This window comes from Corvus cornix, chromosome 5 (assembly GCF_000738735.6).
Source record: "Corvus cornix cornix isolate S_Up_H32 chromosome 5, ASM73873v5, whole genome shotgun sequence".
Classification (NCBI taxonomy): domain Eukaryota; kingdom Metazoa; phylum Chordata; class Aves; order Passeriformes; family Corvidae; genus Corvus; species Corvus cornix.
The window spans coordinates 52,380,090-52,401,536 of NC_046335.1; the positions used below are offsets into that span (position 1 = coordinate 52,380,090).

Consider the following 21,447-nt stretch of genomic DNA (forward strand, 5'->3'; position numbering starts at 1 on the left):
TGCTTTGGAGTGGTAAAATTCCTAAATAGCAGTACCTGGGGAGAGGGAGGGGGAACTTCTCAAGCAAACTCTCTGGAATTTACCTCATGGAGAAGACAAATCTCAGAACAAAATTTAAAACTCAGAAAAAAAGGAAAAAAAAAATCACAGTGTCTCTGGAACAGGACGATTTCAGGTCGGCTCTGAAACAGAACTGCCTTTTGAAGGGTTCCCCTATGGCTTACCCAGTTTACCAGGTGACGGTGACAAAAATAACAAACTCCAGTGATGCAGTAAGCAAGTGAGCTGAACAAAATTGGAATTTCCCAGCTCTTTTGCAAAAGCCCCAAGAACAGGTGTTTGTTTCAACTCGTGCCAATGTGGGATTCACCAAGGAACAACATTCTTACTATACTTTTTAAAAGACTGACTGTGAACCTCTTCTGCTGCTACCAGTTAAAGGAGTATTCATAGAAGGATTTCCTTTGACAAATATTTCCACCTTCTTATGGAGCTTGGATCTAGGACAGCTTTGCACCTTTCCTTCAGAGGAGAAGAGAAGGGAGTAGCTTGTTTTGTATATAGAGTCTGAAATTGATCTGGTTTCACAACAGACCAATATTCTATGAGCTCAGGGATTGAATGCTGTAAGTTAAAGGTATACAAATTTTGGGACTTAAAACATCCAAATCCTAAATTCATCAAATGCATCAAAGTATCTTTATTTTGGAACTTTGAGATAAAGCAAAATCTGAGTGTAAGATATTTACAGTATCCATTTAAGACAAAAATATTATTTACATCAGCATTAGAGAGGAGGTCACCACAGTGTTAGTCAAACACAGGATCTCTCACCTCTGTGGAGCCCTTATGTTTATTTTATGAAGCCAAGGCTCCAGGACTCTCAAGCGCTGCAAGTATAAGTGAGCTCCCCTTGTACCCTTCCTGCCCCAGCCCATGCAGAGCTACTGCAGCTCCTGATGGGTAAGATTCAGCCAGAAATGTTACTGGATACTCAGGGCTAATATTTGCTCACGTATAGAATCGTCAGCAGGGCTTCAGTGTGGCTCTCCTAACACAGAGGTTGTGTTTGCCATGTTGTGATTTGGTTAAATGCCTCCACCTTCAAGTCTAGGCAACTGAAGGACACTTGAGCTCACACTATGCCCCAAAAGGAAGGCAGCTGCCCCAGGAGAGCAGGAACACGAGCACTGTGGGCAGGAATGATGAGGCACACAGCACTCTGAGGTGTTTGTGCCCTACCTTGGGTGTAATTTACTGCAGGATCATCTGTCCAGCCACTGAGTCAAGCTGTGATCAAGCTGAGCAACCAAACAATGCAGGAAATCAGTAGTTGACTGCACACACAATTTCATTTTTAAAGAGAAAGGTTCGAAGTCCATTATTGACATCTGTAAGAACTGAGTCACCAGAGTGATGGGGCCAGGCAGAGTGCCAGAATCACTCACTGTTCTCAGAAGTAAATAACAGCAACTGAAGTTACAGAGTCACGGCCCATTTCCTCCAGCTTCCTTTGAGGTTTATTCTGCCTGGAAATCAACAACTTTCAACCCACACATTTCCTCACCAGTAATTTGGAAGAGATGGGGGAATAGCCTTGATCAATGGTCAGAACTCAGTTCAGGAGAAGGTCTCCTTCCACTGCAACCTGAAGTGGCAGCAATACCTGGCCCAGCAGCACGGCTCCTTTTAGGTCCCATACTGCATTTTGTAAAAACAGAATAACTCAAAACACAAGGTCACTTACAAATCACCCCCTCCCCTTCCAAACGATTGATCAGAGGCAGAGGTGAGGCTCAAGAGCTGCCGAGGTATCGAAGCCCCCGTTTCAGCCGATTGTCTGGTTACGGGCTACTGCCGCAGGAGCCCCATCCAGACCCACCCGCTGTTTGCCAGCAGGGATTTTAGCAGGATCGGTCTTTGTTGGGGCCACATGCTGCCCTCTCGTGGGGAGCCCTGCGGATGGTACCCGGCTGCCTGGGCACGGACAGCGCGGAGCCCGGGGACAGCACCGCAGGGAGCTGCTCCACAGCCCCGGCACAGCAGCTTCAGGCAGACCAGCGCAGCCTCACTATCTCAGCCCAAACCCTCAAAAATCTCCTTATTTGAGCACTTCCACAATAGCCCAGGCAAGAACAGACCCTGAGAGGTGTCTGAGGGACGGATGGGGCTCTAGCATCTCACATGAAGCTGTGCCAGAGCACGTGTCCAGAGCATCCCTAAGCCAGACTGCCTTCTTCACCAGGTTTTACTTCTCCAGTCCTGCATGAGGAAACATATCCTGCTGGGATAGATAGGCCTTTTTTATCCACTCCAAGAGCACGTGGTCCCATTGGACTTGTGTCCTGCACTGAGCTGGGAGAGGCAATTGAGATGTGTTTATTCCAGCACTACTGCATCCCTCTCACACCACAGGCACTGGCTGCAGGGCGTTCTGGACAGCCCTGGGCAAGACAGCAATGCCTGCAGTGTTGAGCCTTCAGTTCCTAGAGCTAAGCTTCCTTCTCCCACTGAATGAAGTTGCTGTTCTCAGCATGGATGAGCCTTTTCAGGGTTTTATTTTTGTAAGTTTGCTGAGAGAATTAGCACCTACAGGAGCCAGGGCACAATAGTTGTGCTATGTAAGCCAGACAGGCCCCCTGAGCACTTTTCTGTCGGTCCTGTTTTTAATAACTGGTCTCAGCTTTTCCACACAGCCCCTCACACCAGCACTACATCAGTAACAGCAAACTGGGGGCCACCCAAAATCCATGAGCAGTGTTGTGTCACACACAAGCTTGTCCACTGGACAAAGAGATGCTGAATCCCAGTTTTCTGGAATGCTTTCTAAATGTCCCCTTTAAACCTCACAAAAATCACAGTCGCCTCTCTTGCCCTTAGCTGCTTTCTGTGGCTGGGTTTTACCCCAGGTAGCACCTCCAGAAGCCAGGTGAGCTGGCATTTTGCAACAGGTGACAGCTACCACTCTCACATTTGACTGAGGCACAGAGGATGAGGCTTCCTCTAGCCAGCCATAAACTTGTCCTGTACAGAAGTGTTTCATGGACATTTGTAGTGTGCATAACAGGCAAGACCTGAGCTAAGAACTCCTAAACACCAAATTGCATCTCAAGTGACCACTTCAGAGTATTTCAGCTTCCAATGTAACTTTTTCTCTCCTTTAAACTATGAACCCTTGATTTCCTGAACCCCAGAATAATCACAAAATGGAAATTTCATGGCATATGATTTGTAGGTCTACATTGCCTATTGAATAAACTTCCCAGTAGAAAAAAAAAGAGAGAGGGGGCTTTGGTTGCATCAGATCAAGTTTAGCAGCTAGACAGTGTGAGGGAGTTTCCTTTATGAATTCTGTATTTATAGACATCTCCAACAAGAAAAAATATTTCAAGGTCTTCTTTTCTGACCTGTTTTTTCCCACTGTGTACTAAACAGGCTTTGCTTCAAAGAATTTGAAAAACTTCCTCTCCAAGATGTGCTTAATCAGAGAAAAAGCTGCACTAACACACAAATTTAAACAGAGGAGGATATTTTTTTTCTTTCTAACACCTGAAGTGATTTAATAAGGTAGTTTAAAGAGCAGCATGAGAATGTGATACATAATTTGCACTGACTTGGAGAAAAACTAGATGAACTTACTGAGTGGAATGTGTCCCTTAAGTTCTCTAACTCCTGTTTTCCCCACTGGTGCTCTATTTGCATTGCTGCTCGTGGGTGTTCTCTACAGTCCCAGCAGAACATGTGTTGTGGAAAGCAGACTTCCACAAGAGAGAGTGCAAATCTGCCTATGAGCAAGAGAATTGTTCAAATAAAATGGGCAGCAGCAAAGAGGTGTCGGAGGATGGGTTTGTTCCAGGGATCCCCAGAAACAAACCTGAGTTTGGCTCAAGTTCTTTAAGTAGTACTTGTTTGTCCCCTCCAGCAGCAACCTTGCACAAGCAATTTGAGTGGAGCAGCATCCAAAGGAAGAGTGGAAGTGTGTTTACATTTTGGTTGTGACAGGTTTTGCAGTCCACATGCTGCATTTACAGGATGCCATCTGTAGAATGCATGATGAGAATGCCATCACATCTCATGCCATCACAGATGCATGAGAGAAAAAGCGTCCGCATTGAAGCTTATTGAATTCAGAAAGATTTGTGAACCACTATTCTTGCATTCTGTTACACAGGATTATCATAAGGCCATTGCTTCCTGCTTACCCACACCAGACCTCCTCTGATTCCTTGGATTTAAATAAGCTTCAAGTCTTCCTCTCCATATTCTGCTATTAATTATTTCTGTTATGCAAACACCCAAAGGTCCCAGTCAGAATTTCAGTTCCCACTGTTGTGGGAGTTACCAGGATAGCTCATATTGACATTCCCTGTCCCAGAGGGTATCTGAGCACTCGTGTCCATCACTGCAATTCAGCACTAGTAGCATTCACAGAATCAGGAAGAATATTTGAATAACACAGTTTTCTCCTGTGATCAGCCTGTAGTAACCATACCTTTCCAGGACCTCTATATTCCTGTATGTCGTTTACTCTGCTGTCTTTGCCACGTAAACCAGTGCCACCTTTCCACAGCAAACAGCTGAATTACACAGTTGTGTCTTCCAAAACCACACCAAATGAGCCTGGGTGGACACATTCAGTGAAATACAAACGAGTCCTTGTCACTGTGATCAAAGGAAGCTAAGGGTCAAACAGCCAGCTGAATAAATTAAGGAGAAGATATTTGGATTACTTTCATAAAAGTTTGATAGACTAAAGCTGATAATCTCAACATAATATTAAAAAAAAAAAACCAAAAAAACCAGAAAAACGGTATTAATTACTGTAGATTGAATTGTTTACAGTTTTCTATGACCTAATTCATAGAAATTTTATTTCTATGAATATTTTTAAATTCTAAGAAATTAAGCCAGTGAATTTAATGACACTGTGGTGGAATCTTAAAAGTATTCTGGGAACTTGTGTCTTAAAACAGGTTTTCACCTTGTTTTCCTTGGTTTGGGTTTTTTTAAATTATTTTTCATTTTAAATAAGGTGGTTTGGGGTTGGGGTTTTTTTGTGTGAGGGTTTTTTTGGTTTGTTTTGTTTTTTAGGAAAAATAATCAGATGAACCTACAAAGTAATAAAATACTTTGTAGTTACTTTAAGTTGTTTATCCTGTCTTCATGCAGCTGGTTACAACAGACCAATTGACTCCAGCTCATCATATAGGAGACATTTTTAGAATAATTTTTAGAATTAATACCAGGATAATTCTGGTATTTTACTTGCCAGAATTATGTGTACCTCATACATGAAGAATTGTATCTTTATGGGTATAGATGCAACCTAGCAATATACTACATGAAACAGAATGCTGTGGTAAGCAGATGTTCCCAGGATAAAGTGTATCTGATGTGCAATAACTTCTTAAACAACCATTAAATGTGTCCAAACTATTATGCAGCACAGCAAACTAAAAATATTACCCAAGAACTTCATGCAGCTAAATGTTCACTTATTTATTTCTCTTATCAAGAGTAACAGTCTGAAACATTTTACATTAATTTACAATCATCAAAAAGAGCCTTATGCTTATCTCATGTAGGTGACACTGAGTCATCCAGTTAGCACTAATTATTATTCCAAAAATTAAATCTTGTTTTATAAGGTTAAACGTCTTTTGAGTCATTCGTTGCCAAAACACAACATCAGTCTACAACCACACAGAAAGTAGAAATTGAAATTTCTACAGAGCCACTACCATCACTATGAAGATACAATGCCAAGTGTTTACAACATTCTGCAAGTTATCACTTCTCCCAGCATTCAAGGTAGCAAAAATTCCCTCTTCACTTTCTACTGCATACACAGGAATTACAGTAAAAGGGGAAATTTTGATCTGTAATGTTAGATCAAGGGTAACAGAAGTGCTTCTGAGTAATTTGCTATTTAGGAAGGAAAGGAACAGGGCTGTGGAACAATGAGGATTCTTCTCTGAGAAAGGGCAGGTTTTCTCCTCAGCCTCAGACCATGCACACTGCTCTCTCCCAGCAATGACAATGGCCTGTGCTCATGGGGCGAGAGCAGCAAAGCTGAGATCACTGTACAAACGCAGGCCATGGGTCTCAGGCAGCTCTGCAGAGCTGGCACAGCAGGACTAGGAGAGGAGGTGCAGTGTGATAAACCCAGAGCAGGGGTCAGTAACTCGTGCACAGAGCAAGACAGCCCAATTTCACCCACTAGAAACATTTGGGCGTTTCACAACTTTGGCTTTCTTGAACACTGCTTGAAACCAATCACTGATTTGTGTGTCCCTCTGCACCACAAAACAGAGCTGTTCAGATCTGCAGCCTCCCTGGGAGGGAACACAGCAAGAACTGGCCTGTTTTCCCTTGGCACTGAGCACACAGCCTGCAGCAAAGCCCCTCTGCTGGGCTTGGCCCAGAAGCTGGCACATCATGGCCCTCTCCCCTTAGTGCCCCACCGCCTGAGCAGGACTGCAGCACCTCGACCACTCCAGAGCGCTCCACTGCCGCACAGAGGTGGCTGGTGGCTTGCTGGGGCTCACTGACACACTGCATCTGGCATGGGAAGCCTCCAACAGTGCAGGGGTAGGGGCTGTGCAGCCAAAGGGAAACTGTCTGGAAATACCTTCCTGGGCTCTCTCCACAACAGCACACCTCACCACAGATGCAGCAAAGCCTCCCACCACCCTCCCTCCTGTCCTGGCATTCCTCAGCCATTCCCCTCCCCTGTGACACTGCTTTGTGCCTTCTGCCAGATAATCCTGTCCTGTCTCCCCAAAAGGCAGCAGGGACAGGATAAAGGCAGGATAAAGCGCAGCACATAAGGACCCATGTTCCCTCCCCTCTGCTCTGCCAATTCTCCCTGTGCCTTGCTCCTCTTGCTGCAGGCCTGTCAGCCCCATTCCTGGAATGGGCACTCACCACGCTGCCACAGCCATCCCCCAGCAGCTGCCCAGTGCAGCCAGCTGGGAGACACAGCTCTCCCTCCTGGCAGCAGCATAAAACTCTTCCCTGCTCTGCCCAGGCCATGGCAATTGCTCCACTGCAGCAGCAGCAGCAAGACAGACACGGCACCACACGGCCCCATCCTGAGAGGATCTGCTCCCCAGCTGTGGCCAAAGCCATTGTCCCTCCCCATCACACCATGGCCAAGATGCATCCTTGCCCCACACACATCACCATGGCACAGCAGCTCAGCAAGGCTGAGTCAGGAGCACCCATTTGATCCCAACAGTGCAGGGAGGAGATTCAGAGCCCAGCTCTTGATAAGGGTTTCCTCTGTCACACCGGGGACGTGGTATTATTCACATACAGCAGTTAAATACCACATGCCAATGCAAAGAAACCCAGGAGATCTGACTCCACACCATAGGAAAGGGAGCATTTGTCCTGGCTACCCTGTGAAATGTAAATACCTTTCTTAAGATGGCACAGAGAGGGAGTTTGGTGCCCACTGCACCCCTTGGCATGGCCAGTGACCAAAAGACAGAAGTCATTAAGTCCATTTCCAAGTGGATGGGATTGTGGTAATCTCCCTTCAAGGCAGAAGGTCCCCAAGGTACATCACTCTGAGACAATGGATTGTATGGCCACAGGACATGCAAGTATGGACAGAATAGCACTGAGGCAACATTTTGATCAACACAGTTCTCCCTACAGGCCCTCTCAGGAGAGCCTGGTCTCCAACAGGAAACACAGCCTGAGGAGAAGAACACAGAGTCTGGGAATCCTGAAGAACAATTTGCCAGAGACAACCTTTGTGGCGACAGGCTGGCTGAGTTGTTGTACCTCTCCTCTCCAGCCAGACAGGGACAGCAGCCCTTCTCTGCTCAATGAGGCCATTGCAAGGTGTTCAGAAAAGGTAGATAATATAACAACTGAGCCTCATACAAGAACCTTATCCAGCTTTAAACAGTGTTGTACCAAGAGCACCATCTATGCAAAGCCTGCACTTAAAATGGGGCTTCTGTGTTCACCTGCAGGTGCTCAGAGGACAGAATTTTATACAACTTGGAGATGCCTTTTGCTGCCCCAGGCCTCTGCACAGGGACAACAGTGGGATTTAGCAAAGAATCCAACCTGTTCTAACAGTTGCAGACAGCCCAAAATGGAAGTGTCTGGTGGGTCAGGGCCTGTTTTCCATTGCTGTGGTACCCCCAGTTTATTCTTACCACTCCATGTAAGCCAATAGGTCATTAGCATGGACTTGGTGTGAGCCAGACCCTGAACATTCAAGCTGACATTCAACCCTTTGCTTCATGCCACATATAGTTCTGAGGAAAACTGCACCTTGTCCATGTCTTGGCCTCACTGGCTTGAATTAAAACTGTGTCAACCTTAGCTCTGAATTTCCTGCGTAGCAAAAGTTGAGAGAGACATCAATCCTGTTCTCACTTTCAGCGAGATCAAACATGAACTCAGCTTTGTTGAGGTAATATGCACTAATGGCAGCCCAGGGTTCATCCCAAACCACACTACTTAGCCTGTCCTCATTAGCTTTTAGAGGTGCTGATGAAGCAACAGGACAGAGCTCTACAAACTTATGCTTGGCGCCATTCACTTACAGAAATCATGGGCAGTCTCCAATTCAGGGACCTGTGAAGTACCCTTTGGTACCCAAAAGGTATTATCTGGAAAGGAATCAAAATTCTGTTCACCAAAATATTTATATTAGCTGAGAAAGCCAAACTCTGCCAAGAACAGAGCTGGAGAGCTTCCCTGGAGTGTCTCTGCCAGTGTGTAAAACACAGAAAGCAGCCCCACCTACCACAGCCCCTCTGTGCATGCCCAGGGCTGGTTTAGCTTTTGAGGACAGTGCCAACTATTTGTAAGGCCTCAAAAATCTGGAAACTTTGGAGCGCAGCAGCCGAATGAAGGATCTTGGGAACATCTCTCTTGACTCCTGGGCTGTGTACTTGAAGTAGTTCTGTGGATGCGCCAACACGTCAAACAATGCTTTTATCAGCTTCTTGTCCTGGGCAAAGAGAAGCAGATTTTATTGTAATTCCACAGAGGAGTTAGGGTCAGTATTACAAGAGTTTAATGCCTGTCTAACCCATAAAAGATTATGGGCATTTTACTTTTCAGGTGTTTCAGGGGCTTAGAAATGGAGCAAGGCTGACAATCAGGCCCCTGGGAAGTCACTGGCGTTCCACATTAGCAGCACCAGAATTTCTTCCCTCCTCATACATCCAGCAACACCAAACAAACCATAAAAGGAACACACACTTGAGCTGATATCCAGCAAAATAAAGGCATGCACTCAACTTGCGTGTGGAAGTCCCCCAAACAAGGTCAGAGAAATCCACAAAAAGATTTGTTTTGCTCAGGGAGGAAAAGCCTTTGCTAATCCACAGGCTACAGGGAGCAGCACCAAGTGAATAAACTAATTTCCCTAGTAGGTCTGATCCACCTTCAATCCCCCTGTGCAAAGGGTCCCATATGCACTGCTCTGCACAATCAGGATCTGCTGATTCACCCCCTTTCCCTGAAGCAGCACAAGTCTAAGTGCACCAAGGAACAGACCTGATGCAGGGCAGGAAGCAAACTCACACCAAATAACATAATTTCCAATCAAAACCAACATGCTTAGTGGAAGGAATGTACCTTAAGTATTTCTTGATGATTTTCAGATGCATAAAGTCTGCCATCCCGAACAATGTCTTCTATGAGTTCTTGGTAATCCTCTGTGGGGAATGCACAAGAGAGTAACTTGCAGGTTCACTTCACTTGCATACTCAATACCTCCCTCAGCTACCCTTGGAAGCCCTGCCCTCAGAAGAACCAGTGGTACTTTGTCCACATATTAGCAGCCAGAAAATACTCCAAACATTTTTGTGTTTACTACGAGAGCAGTGTACTCTGCTGAGCAGCTCAGCATCAATCTGCCAGAAGGAAATCATAAAGCACCCAAAACTGGAGTGCATACTGTAACCAAGTAACCTGCTTCAAGCCAGCTGAACTGCAGGAACCCATCTGCACACCCACAACCTGTTATTGACTTCTTTCTACAGGAAGAAGGGGAAAAAAATTATGTAAGAGGATGTCTTCTTAAAAGCAAACCCCTGGTCAATCATAACCTGAAATTCTTCAAAAGGAGAGGTCTCCACTGAAAAATTATTTATCCACCACTGGTGAAACTCTGCAGATCACAGCAGGGATGACTCCCTCACAATTAATCCAGTGTGAACAGAACTTCACTTATGCTGAACTGGAAATTCTCAGCTCCAGTTTCACACCTCGTGATTCTGACAAGGATGAGGTGAAAATCTTTCCCCTCAAGCTTCTTTTCAAGATAGGTATTTTTCTCTCTGGTTCTAGGTCACAAATGATAGCACCAACACAATAAATCACAGGTACTTGGGCTCTGCCTAATTCCTAACTGGGACCACCTGAAGCAACTGGAAAGGCACAGAAGTGCATAAAAATTAGATTTTTAGCTCTGAGCTCTGCAATTTGCAGGCCAGAGCCCAGAACTCCAGTTCTTTGTTTAGGTCTGTGGAAGACTGGAAGCACGGTGGCACTTAAAAGGCTGCAGTGCACTGCAGAATTCCTTAAATTGGGTTTAAATGAAACAGCTACTGGAAGCAGCTCCTAGTGGCACCGCTGGGAGCGCTGGGCTGCCCTGCTGCTCAGGGAGGGGAGCTCTGCACTGCTGCGGCTGCACTAGCCCGCATCAGCCCAGCTGCTCTCACCCGCTTACCGTCATAGGTTACATAAGGAACTTGGAATCCTTTGGCACTGTTCCCTTCATTCGACTTGAACTGGATCCACAGCTTCTTAGACCTGGAAGTGAAAGCTATGGGGCGCTCGTAGGTCTGGCAGGTCTCATATGTGGTCACCGAGTTGGAAGAAGCTTTCAAAGAAAACACACGATAGGCAGTTGGGTGACAACGCTTCATACTAATGAGCTGTTAGAAAATAGGTTGAACTACCATCACAAAAATGCTTGTTGGTGTTAAGAAAACTCCTCAAAATGTGGCAGGCCATCAGTGGATGGCAGGCCATGAACAAGGGACTTCTTGGTGAGGGAATATTTTCCTTTTTCCTAAAAAAAACAGTCTGCTGTTTGAAGGACGTGCCTATACCAGAAGCTGAGGCTGTTTATCCACACATCAGGCTCTTGTAAGGATTAGCAAGCATTTCCTCTTTCCTAACCCAGGCTAGAACTGCTTAGCATAAATGCATGAACCACCTACCCCTTCTTAACACATGACACATCATAGCCTTGCACCCTTGTTTCACCAAAAACTATGGAGCAGCATTGATGAATAGGACTTCTCCATTTGACACTTAAGGACATTTCTGCTCTTAGGTAGAGACCAGGCTACATTCAGTTTCTGCAAGCAGCAATGCCTGTGAGAGCCCTGTGCTGCCCACTGAGATATGCCTCAGTGAATATTTCAGACTCACAGCTTTTTCTCATCACCAGGTAGTCTCCACACTCATCTTCTATGGGCAGGAATATTTCTGGAACCACAATCAGGATGCGGCGCTTCGGTGGTGGGTTGATATTCCAAGTGCACTCCGTGTTTGCAGGGTAGTCCCCAGGATAGTTGGGTGATTCAATATATCCAGTGTAATCTCCCAGTTCCCCTCCACACTGCCTGTCTGGAAAAGGAACACAGTATGCAGGACAAGGCAAAGAGAGGTGACCCTAGAGCTCTCCTGCAGCCACTGTCAGCTGCGCGGGTGACAGACACTCTTTTTCCTTTTTGCATCTGCTGCAGGTACAGTTCTCTTTGCCAGCCTCTCACATTTCTGTGTAGGTGTGTTTACATACATCTGTGTGTATATAGGGACTCCAGAGGTGGTTGTGAGCAGTCACATCTCTGCTCTCCATTCTCCCTCTTTAATTTACCCTCAGCTTCCCACACCACAGCTACCATAAGTCCAGAACAGTGGCTCCCTTTGTAATTGCCTCTTTCAAAGGTTGTTATTAAGAAGAAATGGTTACTACAGCTATTAAGTTGTGTGAGCCAGCTTCCATTCCTCTTAATAGGAGGGAAAAAATCAGGGTGCTGAGAACACAAACTCTGCTATATCAAGGGAGAAAACACTTAATAGCAAAACCCCGAGCAACCCAGCACCAACCAGCAAAACACAGTCATCCCTTACCTTGACAAGGATGATGGAAGCAGTCTGCAGAAACAGTCTCTCACAGACCTCAGTGAGCCATGTGGGGTGAGATGCAGGCAGGCAGCAAAAGAGGAGCAACACCTCTGCCTTCTCTCCAGCTCCCTGGAGCAAAGCTAAGTTTTGCCCTTAGGGCCACTCCAAACATTAACGGCCCAGTCTTTTTATTTGTAAGAGAGCATCAAAGCCATCTTGCTGTACTTACTTTTGCACTGTGTTATGTTTGTTGACCCATCGAAATCAGTAGTGGTGTTTCCAGGGCAGGAAATGCAGTAATTTTGTCCAAACTCAGGCTGGTATGTCCCAATTGCGCAGCGAATACATCGGTGAGTTGTGGTGTTGTAAAAATGGCCAGGAGAACACTGAACTGGACAGTAATTAAATATGCATCATGGTTAAAAAAGAGACAGTAGCATACTAGAATATGCTTTTATACATTTGTATAAGACCTAGTGTAATCTCAGAAACTGAGTAATTAAGCAAATTTTAGTTCATCAGGTCATCTTGCGCAGGTTCAAAATTCCCAAATGCAGCACTACAGAGTGGTTGTATGTGAAAGCAGCAATAAAACCATATTAATAAACTATGAGGGTAACAAAACAATTTCAGTTTATCAAGTCATTTTGTACAAGTTGAAAAGATCTATCAAATGTAGTATTCTGTGCTGCACAGTCCCTTTTTTTTTCTATTCCTTTTAAGCTCTGCTTACTCCCAAATAATTCTTGCTGAGTTTTGGAAGCTAGCTCAGCCAGGAGTCCTTCCCTACATGCTGCCCCAATCCAAATGCTTCAGATAAGCTCCAAATAGTTCTTGCATCTGTGATTCCATGTCTCATGTGGCCTCTTCCACGTGCAAATTCCTGAGCTCTTCATTCCAGTTAATAGAAAGAATCCCTTTAATCTCCACTCCAATTTGAAAACTGAACCTCATTTGTAGACTTGGTTTTGTTTATGTTAAATAAAACTGAAATCAGTTCCTCTTATCTTGATCCAGAGTTTTAACATCGTTTTTTAGTACTTCGGTTTTGCAAAATTAAGTATGAAAAAACAGTATTTGTGGATTCAGCAATCCTACACTGAAGGAAACTATTAGATATCACACTACTACCATTAATATTAATTCTTCAATGATACTGCAAAATTCTTATAATATGCTGCAATTCTCAATAGTAAACATATCTTAACTGAAACTAGAAAGAACTCTTAATCCAAACCACTACCAAATGTTTGCATCAGGACCTTATTTCTATCCCTTATTTCTGCACTGCAGCAGTAGGATTTTCTGTTAAGACTTTGTCCTCTAGTGATTTCTATTAAGTAATTTCCTTTTACCCATGCTTTTGGTAATCAGTCTTAGAAAGAATTGAGGCTTCACTGAATTTCCTTGCAGCCAGGCCAGGCCAACCAGCTATGAGACTCCTGGAAGGACTGACCCTCAGAAGGAGAAAGAACCTTCTCTGAATGCCCCACTTGAGCAGCAGCACTTATTTTTGCCTTGGATTAATGCAGTTCATCAGGTACATCTTGGCCTTACCTTTGGTCTCACAGTCCTGAAACAAGGATGCCCCGCTATGCCTTGTTGTTAGACCTCCTCCACAGGGAAAGCAGGATACTCTCCCAGCTTCAGGCTGATATGTTCCAAGGGGACATGGCAGACAGGGCTTGAAGCCATCAGGAGAATATTCCCCTGGGGAGCACTGATCTAGAGGAGGAAGAGCACACATCATAGATGAAGGTGTGTTGGTGAGCCTGCGCAGGACCTGAAACCCCATGGTGAAACTGCTCTCCTTTACTGGAGCAGCTGCAACCAGGGGTCCAGAACTGAATGCTGGCAACAGCTAGAGCTTAAAACCTCCCATGTGCACTGTAAACAGACACTGATAACCTTCGGTGCTAGTGAGCTCTTCTGGGGGCTGGAATGGATTTCACACTTCATTGCAAGGCCACCCTGGACCCTCAGCCTGTCCAATGCTCTCTGCTCATCTGTACAGTGCAATTATGTAGTGATTATCTCCTCCTTCTAGCTAGAGAGCTCTTGAACTCCTCCCAAATGAAATAATTCAGTAGTGAACCTAAAATGCCAAAAATGTACTTCCAGATTTCTGTGAGTGCTTTAATCTTAATATTATTGAATATTCATATTTCATAACTATTAGCATTACTGGATTGTGTGAAAACCTCAAGTGCAACAAGTAATTGTGCAAATTCAGTAAACTAAACATTATGCCTCAAAGGCTTTTAAAGCAGAAATATTCTGGCCATTCCTCTGATGCCGGATCTTGGATAATGATTACCTGTGCACTGGCCTGCTGTGTTCTGTATGGTGCATAGACAGCACTAACTCAATCTGACTCATTTTACTTAAACACGCACCTCAATATTATCTAGCAAGCCCAGCAATATTCATGAGTATCTTTGAAAAGTTCTGGTTTTCAAACTTTTCACAAAAGAACTGGCTTCAGTGCCGGTATTTAATAATTACCCTGCTCTGGAAAGGCACAAAACACTGTTGCAGTTGTTCAGCTGTGCTGAAAAATTCTGTCCTTTTAAGACCTGTTACAATAATAAACTGTTAGTTTTAGTTTATAGCTCCAATAAATCACTCAGTGAATAGCTGTTTTGTTAGGAAGTTAAATTGGCCTTGGCTTCATTTCAGGATATGTGACTAACAACAAGCAGGGCATTAACTACCGGTCATGATCAATGATGAAGAGTTTTGTTTATGGCTGATACACTGAGAGGAATAGGTGAGTGTTCCTCCTTAGCTTAAAAATAAAATGCAGCAGGTTAAGCCATGCTCTGTAGCTTATCAATGAAAGCTTGTGAGGAAGTCCTAGCTCCTGGTTCTAACTTTTTCCACCACACATCACTTCTGCCCTCATAAGGACACACATTCATTTGCTCCCACACTTTTCAAGCCTTTCTCCATTTTATAAACATTCCTACAGAACACTCATCTCTGTACACTTTGTGCACTTCCACAAACATGAATGAATTCAGGCTTTCATTGCAGCATTCCTAATAAGGTAAGGAAAGAGCACTATTTACAATTCCACGACAAGGAAAGACAATTCAGGGTTAGGAAAGGTGATTCTGAGAAGTGGCTACTGACTTTAGAACCCTAGGAGAAATGGAAAGACCTGAGTACATCTCCTTCCCTCATAATACTCCATGGCTCTATGGGAACTCAATGCTCTGAGTGGCCTTGCTAGGAAATAGCTGCTCTCTGCTCTCTCCCCTCAGCCTGCCTTTTTCCATTCATTTTAATCACATGTCAAATTTGGGGTGGTTTGGGCTTTTGGTTTTTTTACATTTGGGAGAAGGGGTGTCTCTGTTCTGCATTTTGAACAGAAACGCTGACCATACAAATTCAATCTTAAAACTGTACTTCAGTTTTCCTAAACTTGCTCAAAGTCCAGCAGAACAGCAGGACATCTATCAGAGTTCAAAGGAAACCTGCCCTGGGCAGGAATCAAACCCACAACTTATGTGGAAATGTTGATGTGAGAACTTATCCCATCAGATCTCTCTTGACAGCTTTACCATCTGCATCTTACTTGCCTTGAAACCACATGTTGTGAAAATTGTGGAGCTCCCTGTGGAATACAACTTGAGTTAATCTAAATCTTCCCAGATTATTTAGCAAAGTGCCTAATATTTGAAAATTTGAATTGAGAAAGTAAACTTATAAAAACCTCCTCAAATATCACTGAGATCCTAAATCTGGGCCAAAGGAAAATTTTTCCATTAAATCTGAACCATTTGAGTCAAGTGTTTCCTTTTGATTTTCCTAAGAGGTGGCAACAACAGAAAGAAAAAAGGTTGACTAGCTACCACCACTGCACCACCGTAACAGGGTGTTCAAAACCAGCTGAAAAAAGCTCTGACTTCTGAGACACACCAAGCACTTCAGGCTTTAATTGATCCTATGTGCATTTGAGAAAAGAGTACAAGATCAGCACACCCACATACAGATCTTACCATTTACAGTCTAAGAAATACTCAATATTCAATGCAAATATTAGAATTACTCCATGCCATGTCCAAGTTTTAATGCCTCAAGCTCATGATATATTCATGTGACTACATCAAACCAAGCTTTTCAGAGTGGTACAAGTGTCCAGATAATTCAATCCACAAACACGTTCCCTGTAAGTTGCTCCCAGTTCCTCCTCATCGTCCACCTAGAAGTGTTTCAAACACAGGCCTCTCATCCAGCCCCACTGGAGCACAGAGCTGGGGTAATGAGGAAAACTTGTTTAGAAGCTCACAGCATTCACAGGGGCCCAATTTAGCATAACAAACAGTGTTGGATTCAATTACAGTAACATTAATAATAGGGACGTTATTCCAACACAGAAATCATCCCACAGAACTCCATAGGACTGTGCATAAAATTAGGATGATCCTTCTCTTAAGAAAAGCCCAACAAAATTAACAAAAACCAAAAATCCACAAGAAACACCTCTAAGAAGTTCAACTTTTCCAGATATTTGCTTAAATAAAACAAATACAGAAGTTTATGAGCTTCATTTTTGCAAAACTAGAAACTGCATGCTCCCTCCTGACATGTGGGAAATACCCAGTCAAAACCAGATATGAAGATTTGCAAATAATGACATTAAATCACAATTCCACGGGCTGGCTTTGCTCTTTTTTTCAGAAACTTGATTGTTTTTCTCCAAATGAACAAAAGAACCAATTGCCTCTAGTAGACTTCATTTCTGCAGCCACTGCCTTTGTTTATCTTCAATACCCATTAAAAACCTGGTCTTGAGTCTCATGCAGATGTTTTAAAGGAAAAAAAAAAAGTGAAAGCTTTTCTGATGCAAAAAGAAGAAGAAAAGGGGGGTGGGGGGGAAAGAGAGGGGCCCACAGGGAACCAGGATTAACAGTTACAAAGACATTTAAAGGCTCTTCCCATCTTTTCAACACATTAGCCTTTGAGCATTTGCTCTTATAGACAAATGCTGTAGTATCTCAGGGGCTGAGAAGATGAACCTCATAAAGGAGGTCATGATCCACCAATTCACCATTTTCTTAAGAATGATGCCTTGACTTTATAAGGAAAATCACCAACAAGTGATGCAAATTGATTCTGAAGCGGCATCCTTTAAGTTATTGTGTCTTAGTGGGTCACACATTTAGGTCACATGAGATGGTTACGCATTCTAAGGATTTATCTTGAATCTATGATTGCCAGGGCTAGCAGGTTAGCAGGAAAAACAGCACCCTTTCCCCCCATTTGATAATTCATTTCTTCTTCTTGGATTTTCATAAAACTGTAAAAAAAACCAACAACCATTGTGTAAGAACTATTAATTATAACAACTGCAAGGGCAGGCAGCTCTTTGCTTTTCCTTTTAGATCTCGTCATACTTTCCTAATGCCTGTATCATACCACATGCAAACTTTTGAGATGTGGTTACTCATTTTGGATGAAATGTTTATATGGTATTTGCACCCTCTCAGCTAAGGAGACAAAACTGGTGAATGCTGAGCAATGAAATGCGCTGACACCTCCCACACAAGATGAAGCTGCTCATCATTTACATCAGAGCAGTGCCTGTGCTGCTCATGCCTGCTGTTCTCTGAAGTTACAGCTCTTTGGGTGAATCCACTTGCAACTACTGTGGAGCAAAGAAATGCCCTCATGTCCTTTTTTTGCATCCATTTCAGGAAATGGTAATTCTCGTTGCCTCCTTCCTCCTCTGAAAGTATTGGTGTGTCCAACACCAAAAAAAATATCAAATGGAACAGGCAAGGTGTGCTTTTGACTCCGTGGGATGTCATCAAGATATGACAGTTTTAATCAATGGAAAAGCAGCTAAATTGCTTGTTGCTTGGACTTATTTTATTTCAATATGGAGGTTTCTGGTAAATCAGTTTCTGGAAAGGAATTGGTAGTATTTAAATGGTTGGTCTTTGGCTGTTAAATCTCTCTGAATTCAAGCTCATACTGGAGAAAGAACACTTGTAGCCAGACTAGTGAGTGAAACTGCATTCTCCTCAAGACAAATCTCCTCTCAAGGAAGCATGTAGCATTTCCAGCATCCTCAGAGGGTTCATATGCAGCCTTGACACACTGACATTCCAAAATGTATGTTTGTTACCTTAAGATCTACTTCAATGCAGGAAGATCATACTTCTGTTAAGAGAATCCAGTTCTCTGGGAAGGTTGATGAAAGTTCCCTTTTTGCTTTGCATGCATTTCATGTGACATCCATTATTATGGACCTATCACTGGCTGCTCCTTGGAAGCCATACACAGGACTTCATGGAATTAACCAACATGAGCCAATGCTGAATGAGCTTATCATTGATACACAGCTCACACATAACAAGGCAGAAAAATGCAACACTTGAACCTCTAAAGCACCAGGAAATCCCAAACAGAACTGTACATCAAACAGCAAACTTTAAATAAACTACACTATCCCATGGAATCAGCAGTGAATTCCCTTTTACCACCAACAGCTCTTTAAAGAACTGCAGACACACACGTGCAATCATCCAGCATATTAAGAATTATAAAATACCCTGGAAACCACATCTAATTTGTTCTTGGTGCCTTTCTAAAGCTTTTCTTCTGTGCTGTGCCCCACTCAAGACAGTGGGAGTTAAGACAGGAAAGTCAGGGATAGAACTACCTCACCAGAAGTGTGAAACCAAATGAAATTTAGCTTGCTGCTGCGACTGCAGACCAGTTACCCAGCACAAAAGCTGTCAGAGCAGGAGCTGAGCTTTCCCTCTGACACTGCTCAAACATAAATAACATTTCAGACAGTGCTTGCCAGGAGAATTCTACCACAGGAAGAGGACCAGCACAAGACTCACTGAATAAATGAAACTGTATCTAACCTAGCCATATTCCAAGTATCTGAAAACAATAAACTAAAACCTGCATTTCACTCAGTAACTGCATCAAAGACAACATGTAAGTCCCTTTGATTTACTTTGTTCCTTCACTGCTTCCTACTCCTCTGGCCAGACTGAGCAAAGTCCCTTTGCTGTCCAGAGACCACTTCTACCACCTGCACCAAATCCATCTGCTGAGCAGTATCTCTTGCTGTGGAGTCACTTTCTCCCTAGAACCACTAGCATATCTAGGTAAGCTGAGCCCCAATCCTGTCCAGAATTTCCCAAGCAGCTCTGCAAAACAATCAGATCAAAACAAAGGAAAAAACCCAAAACACTCTCTCCCACTCATCCCTGAGCTAGCTTCTTGCCTTTTTTCTCACTGTTCCCACTCCATTCTCTTCTCCCCAGTCTATTTCTTAGCTCCATCTGACTGGCAGTCCAAGCAGCAGCACCAGCCCCCCAGTCTTACCTTAACCATTCACCCTGGGACAATCAGCTTTTTCTAAGGAAATGAGCCGTACGTAACAACGCTGCCTCTGTGTGTACTTTTATGTCCTCTCAGCAGCTCGTGAGCTGTCTGCCCAGCTCCCAGCAGCCTGACAAGTGATGCAGAGAGCTTTCAAAGATACTGATTTTCTGTGCATTTAATGTAAATAAGCAGGGAACAAGTACAAGGAGAGAGACCTTCTTAACACCCCTGCAAGTGAAAGACTGCGGTGCAAGTTCCACCGCCTGTTTGATCACAGCAAATCTGCACAAGGATATGGTCTGAATAACTCAGCTGAAGAAAGGAAGGTTCATTTACTGGTTGCACCTTGGTGGGCATGAGCAAATCAAACCATAAGGCATGAGACACACAGGGTCATTCCACTGCTCACAGCAGCACCTGTCAGGATGTCCAGAATAAACTGTGGCACTAATTCAACAACAGAAGAGGCCTGACTTCTACAAATTGTTCTTCAAAACCTTTGTCTTCATATGCTCAGTGACTCTGTTTTAACCATGGACAGGTTGTTTATGATCACCACACCAGAGAGTTTTCCAGGCAGGCATTCTCCCAAAAGCCCCCTTCCTCTCTTGAACTAGCACAGAAATGCCAGGTATGCTTTTCATTTGTGCTGCGACATTAAACAGGTTCTGCAGCTACATTAAAAAAAATTGTGTTTCTTCACTGTTCCAGTTTCTAATTGTAATTCAAATTGCCTTCTCCACCTGCAACATTTTTAGCTTACTCATTGCTGTTTTTTTCCAGATGAAATCACAAACATCTTCAGAGTCATACTGTGCTGTGTACAACTGGACTGAGACATATTTTTTCAAAGCCTTCCTCTAGCATCCAAAAAAAAAGCTTGAACACATCCTTGTAAACTCATCTTGGTGAACTTTCCAAAGTTTTTCAGACTTATTGCAATGTTCCAAGAAAAAAAAAAAGAAACCTTAGAGCTTTTTCCGATATTTCCTAAGTAATTCCCTGCTTGCTCGCACAGATGTTTTAAACAATTTTTCTGTTCTACAAATCCAAGTTTTTCTAGAGTTAGCAAAACTGGATTGGAAAATCTGTTCTTAGGCCAAATGCTGCTGCTGGAAGACATACTAATTCAATGTGACAGGCATTTTAAGGGCTCGCTGATTCACAATCCACCTACACGCTGCCTACCCCATGCAGCCTGAATTAGCCGTCATGGTTGTTAGGCCCCTGTTAAGATGTAACATCTGACCCCTCTCCTTAACTTTTGTGCTTTGGAAGCATTTACTATGGACTGCATTATGGTGGTGCCCTCCAGTGCCATGATAATTAAGACTTTTCTCAGTGCTGGCCTATAAACCCCCTGCTCTCCATGAATTTATAACTCTGTCGTGAAGATTCTCTGGGACTCTGAGCTTAAGTCAGCGAAGTGGATGTGACTGTATCGAATTCTGAGCAGCCTTTCCTTGGGACAAGGGAGAAGTGAGATGTGCACAAGCTCAGGAACACAGCATTACACTGAATATTAAATGTAGTCTTAAAAGCAACACTGGTGAAGTCAAGGCCATTGTGCTTGATGTTATTCCCGGGACTTCCACCTCTGAGCTCGCCAGGCCTGAGCAAAGCAGCGAAACACACAAGATGCTTCATTCCCAATCCCCACCTAACTCACCACATCTGCTCCCTGGATGCACCTGTCCCACACCACAGGACTGCTGTGGCTCCGATGGCTTGAGAGCCTTCCTGGCCACCTCGTGGTCCATGCCAGAGACGCGGATGCGGAACTGGTCCCTGCTGACCGTCTTCCGTAAGGTTCGGATGGTTTTACGGAACCTCTTTTCCGTCTTCTTCCGGGCACAGCGCACGTCACACGTGTCTGAAAAGCATCAGGGGTGAAAGCTGCTGTAAGTGACCATGCACAAAACCCCACCCAGTTCAAAACACCAACCAACTCAAATCACTGAGAAAGCGATGTCTGGG

General features: G+C 43.9%; 1 protein-coding gene across 1 annotated transcript in view; it reads right to left on the reverse strand.

Moving 5' to 3' along the window:
* Positions 1-5,478: 5,478 nt before the first annotated feature.
* The window catches only part of SCUBE2 (signal peptide, CUB domain and EGF like domain containing 2), a 39,628-nt gene continuing 23,659 nt past the window's right edge, over positions 5,479-21,447 (reverse strand). Inside the window, exons 16-22 of the mRNA XM_039552945.1 lie at positions 21,140-21,343; positions 13,675-13,842; positions 12,347-12,508; positions 11,419-11,616; positions 10,709-10,861; positions 9,613-9,692; positions 5,479-8,980 (exon numbers count right to left, since the gene is read on the reverse strand). Of these exons, the coding sequence (XP_039408879.1) occupies positions 8,828-8,980; positions 9,613-9,692; positions 10,709-10,861; positions 11,419-11,616; positions 12,347-12,508; positions 13,675-13,842; positions 21,140-21,343 (1,118 nt within the window). The 3' untranslated portion in view covers positions 5,479-8,827. The remainder of the gene's footprint in view (positions 8,981-9,612; positions 9,693-10,708; positions 10,862-11,418; positions 11,617-12,346; positions 12,509-13,674; positions 13,843-21,139; positions 21,344-21,447) is intronic.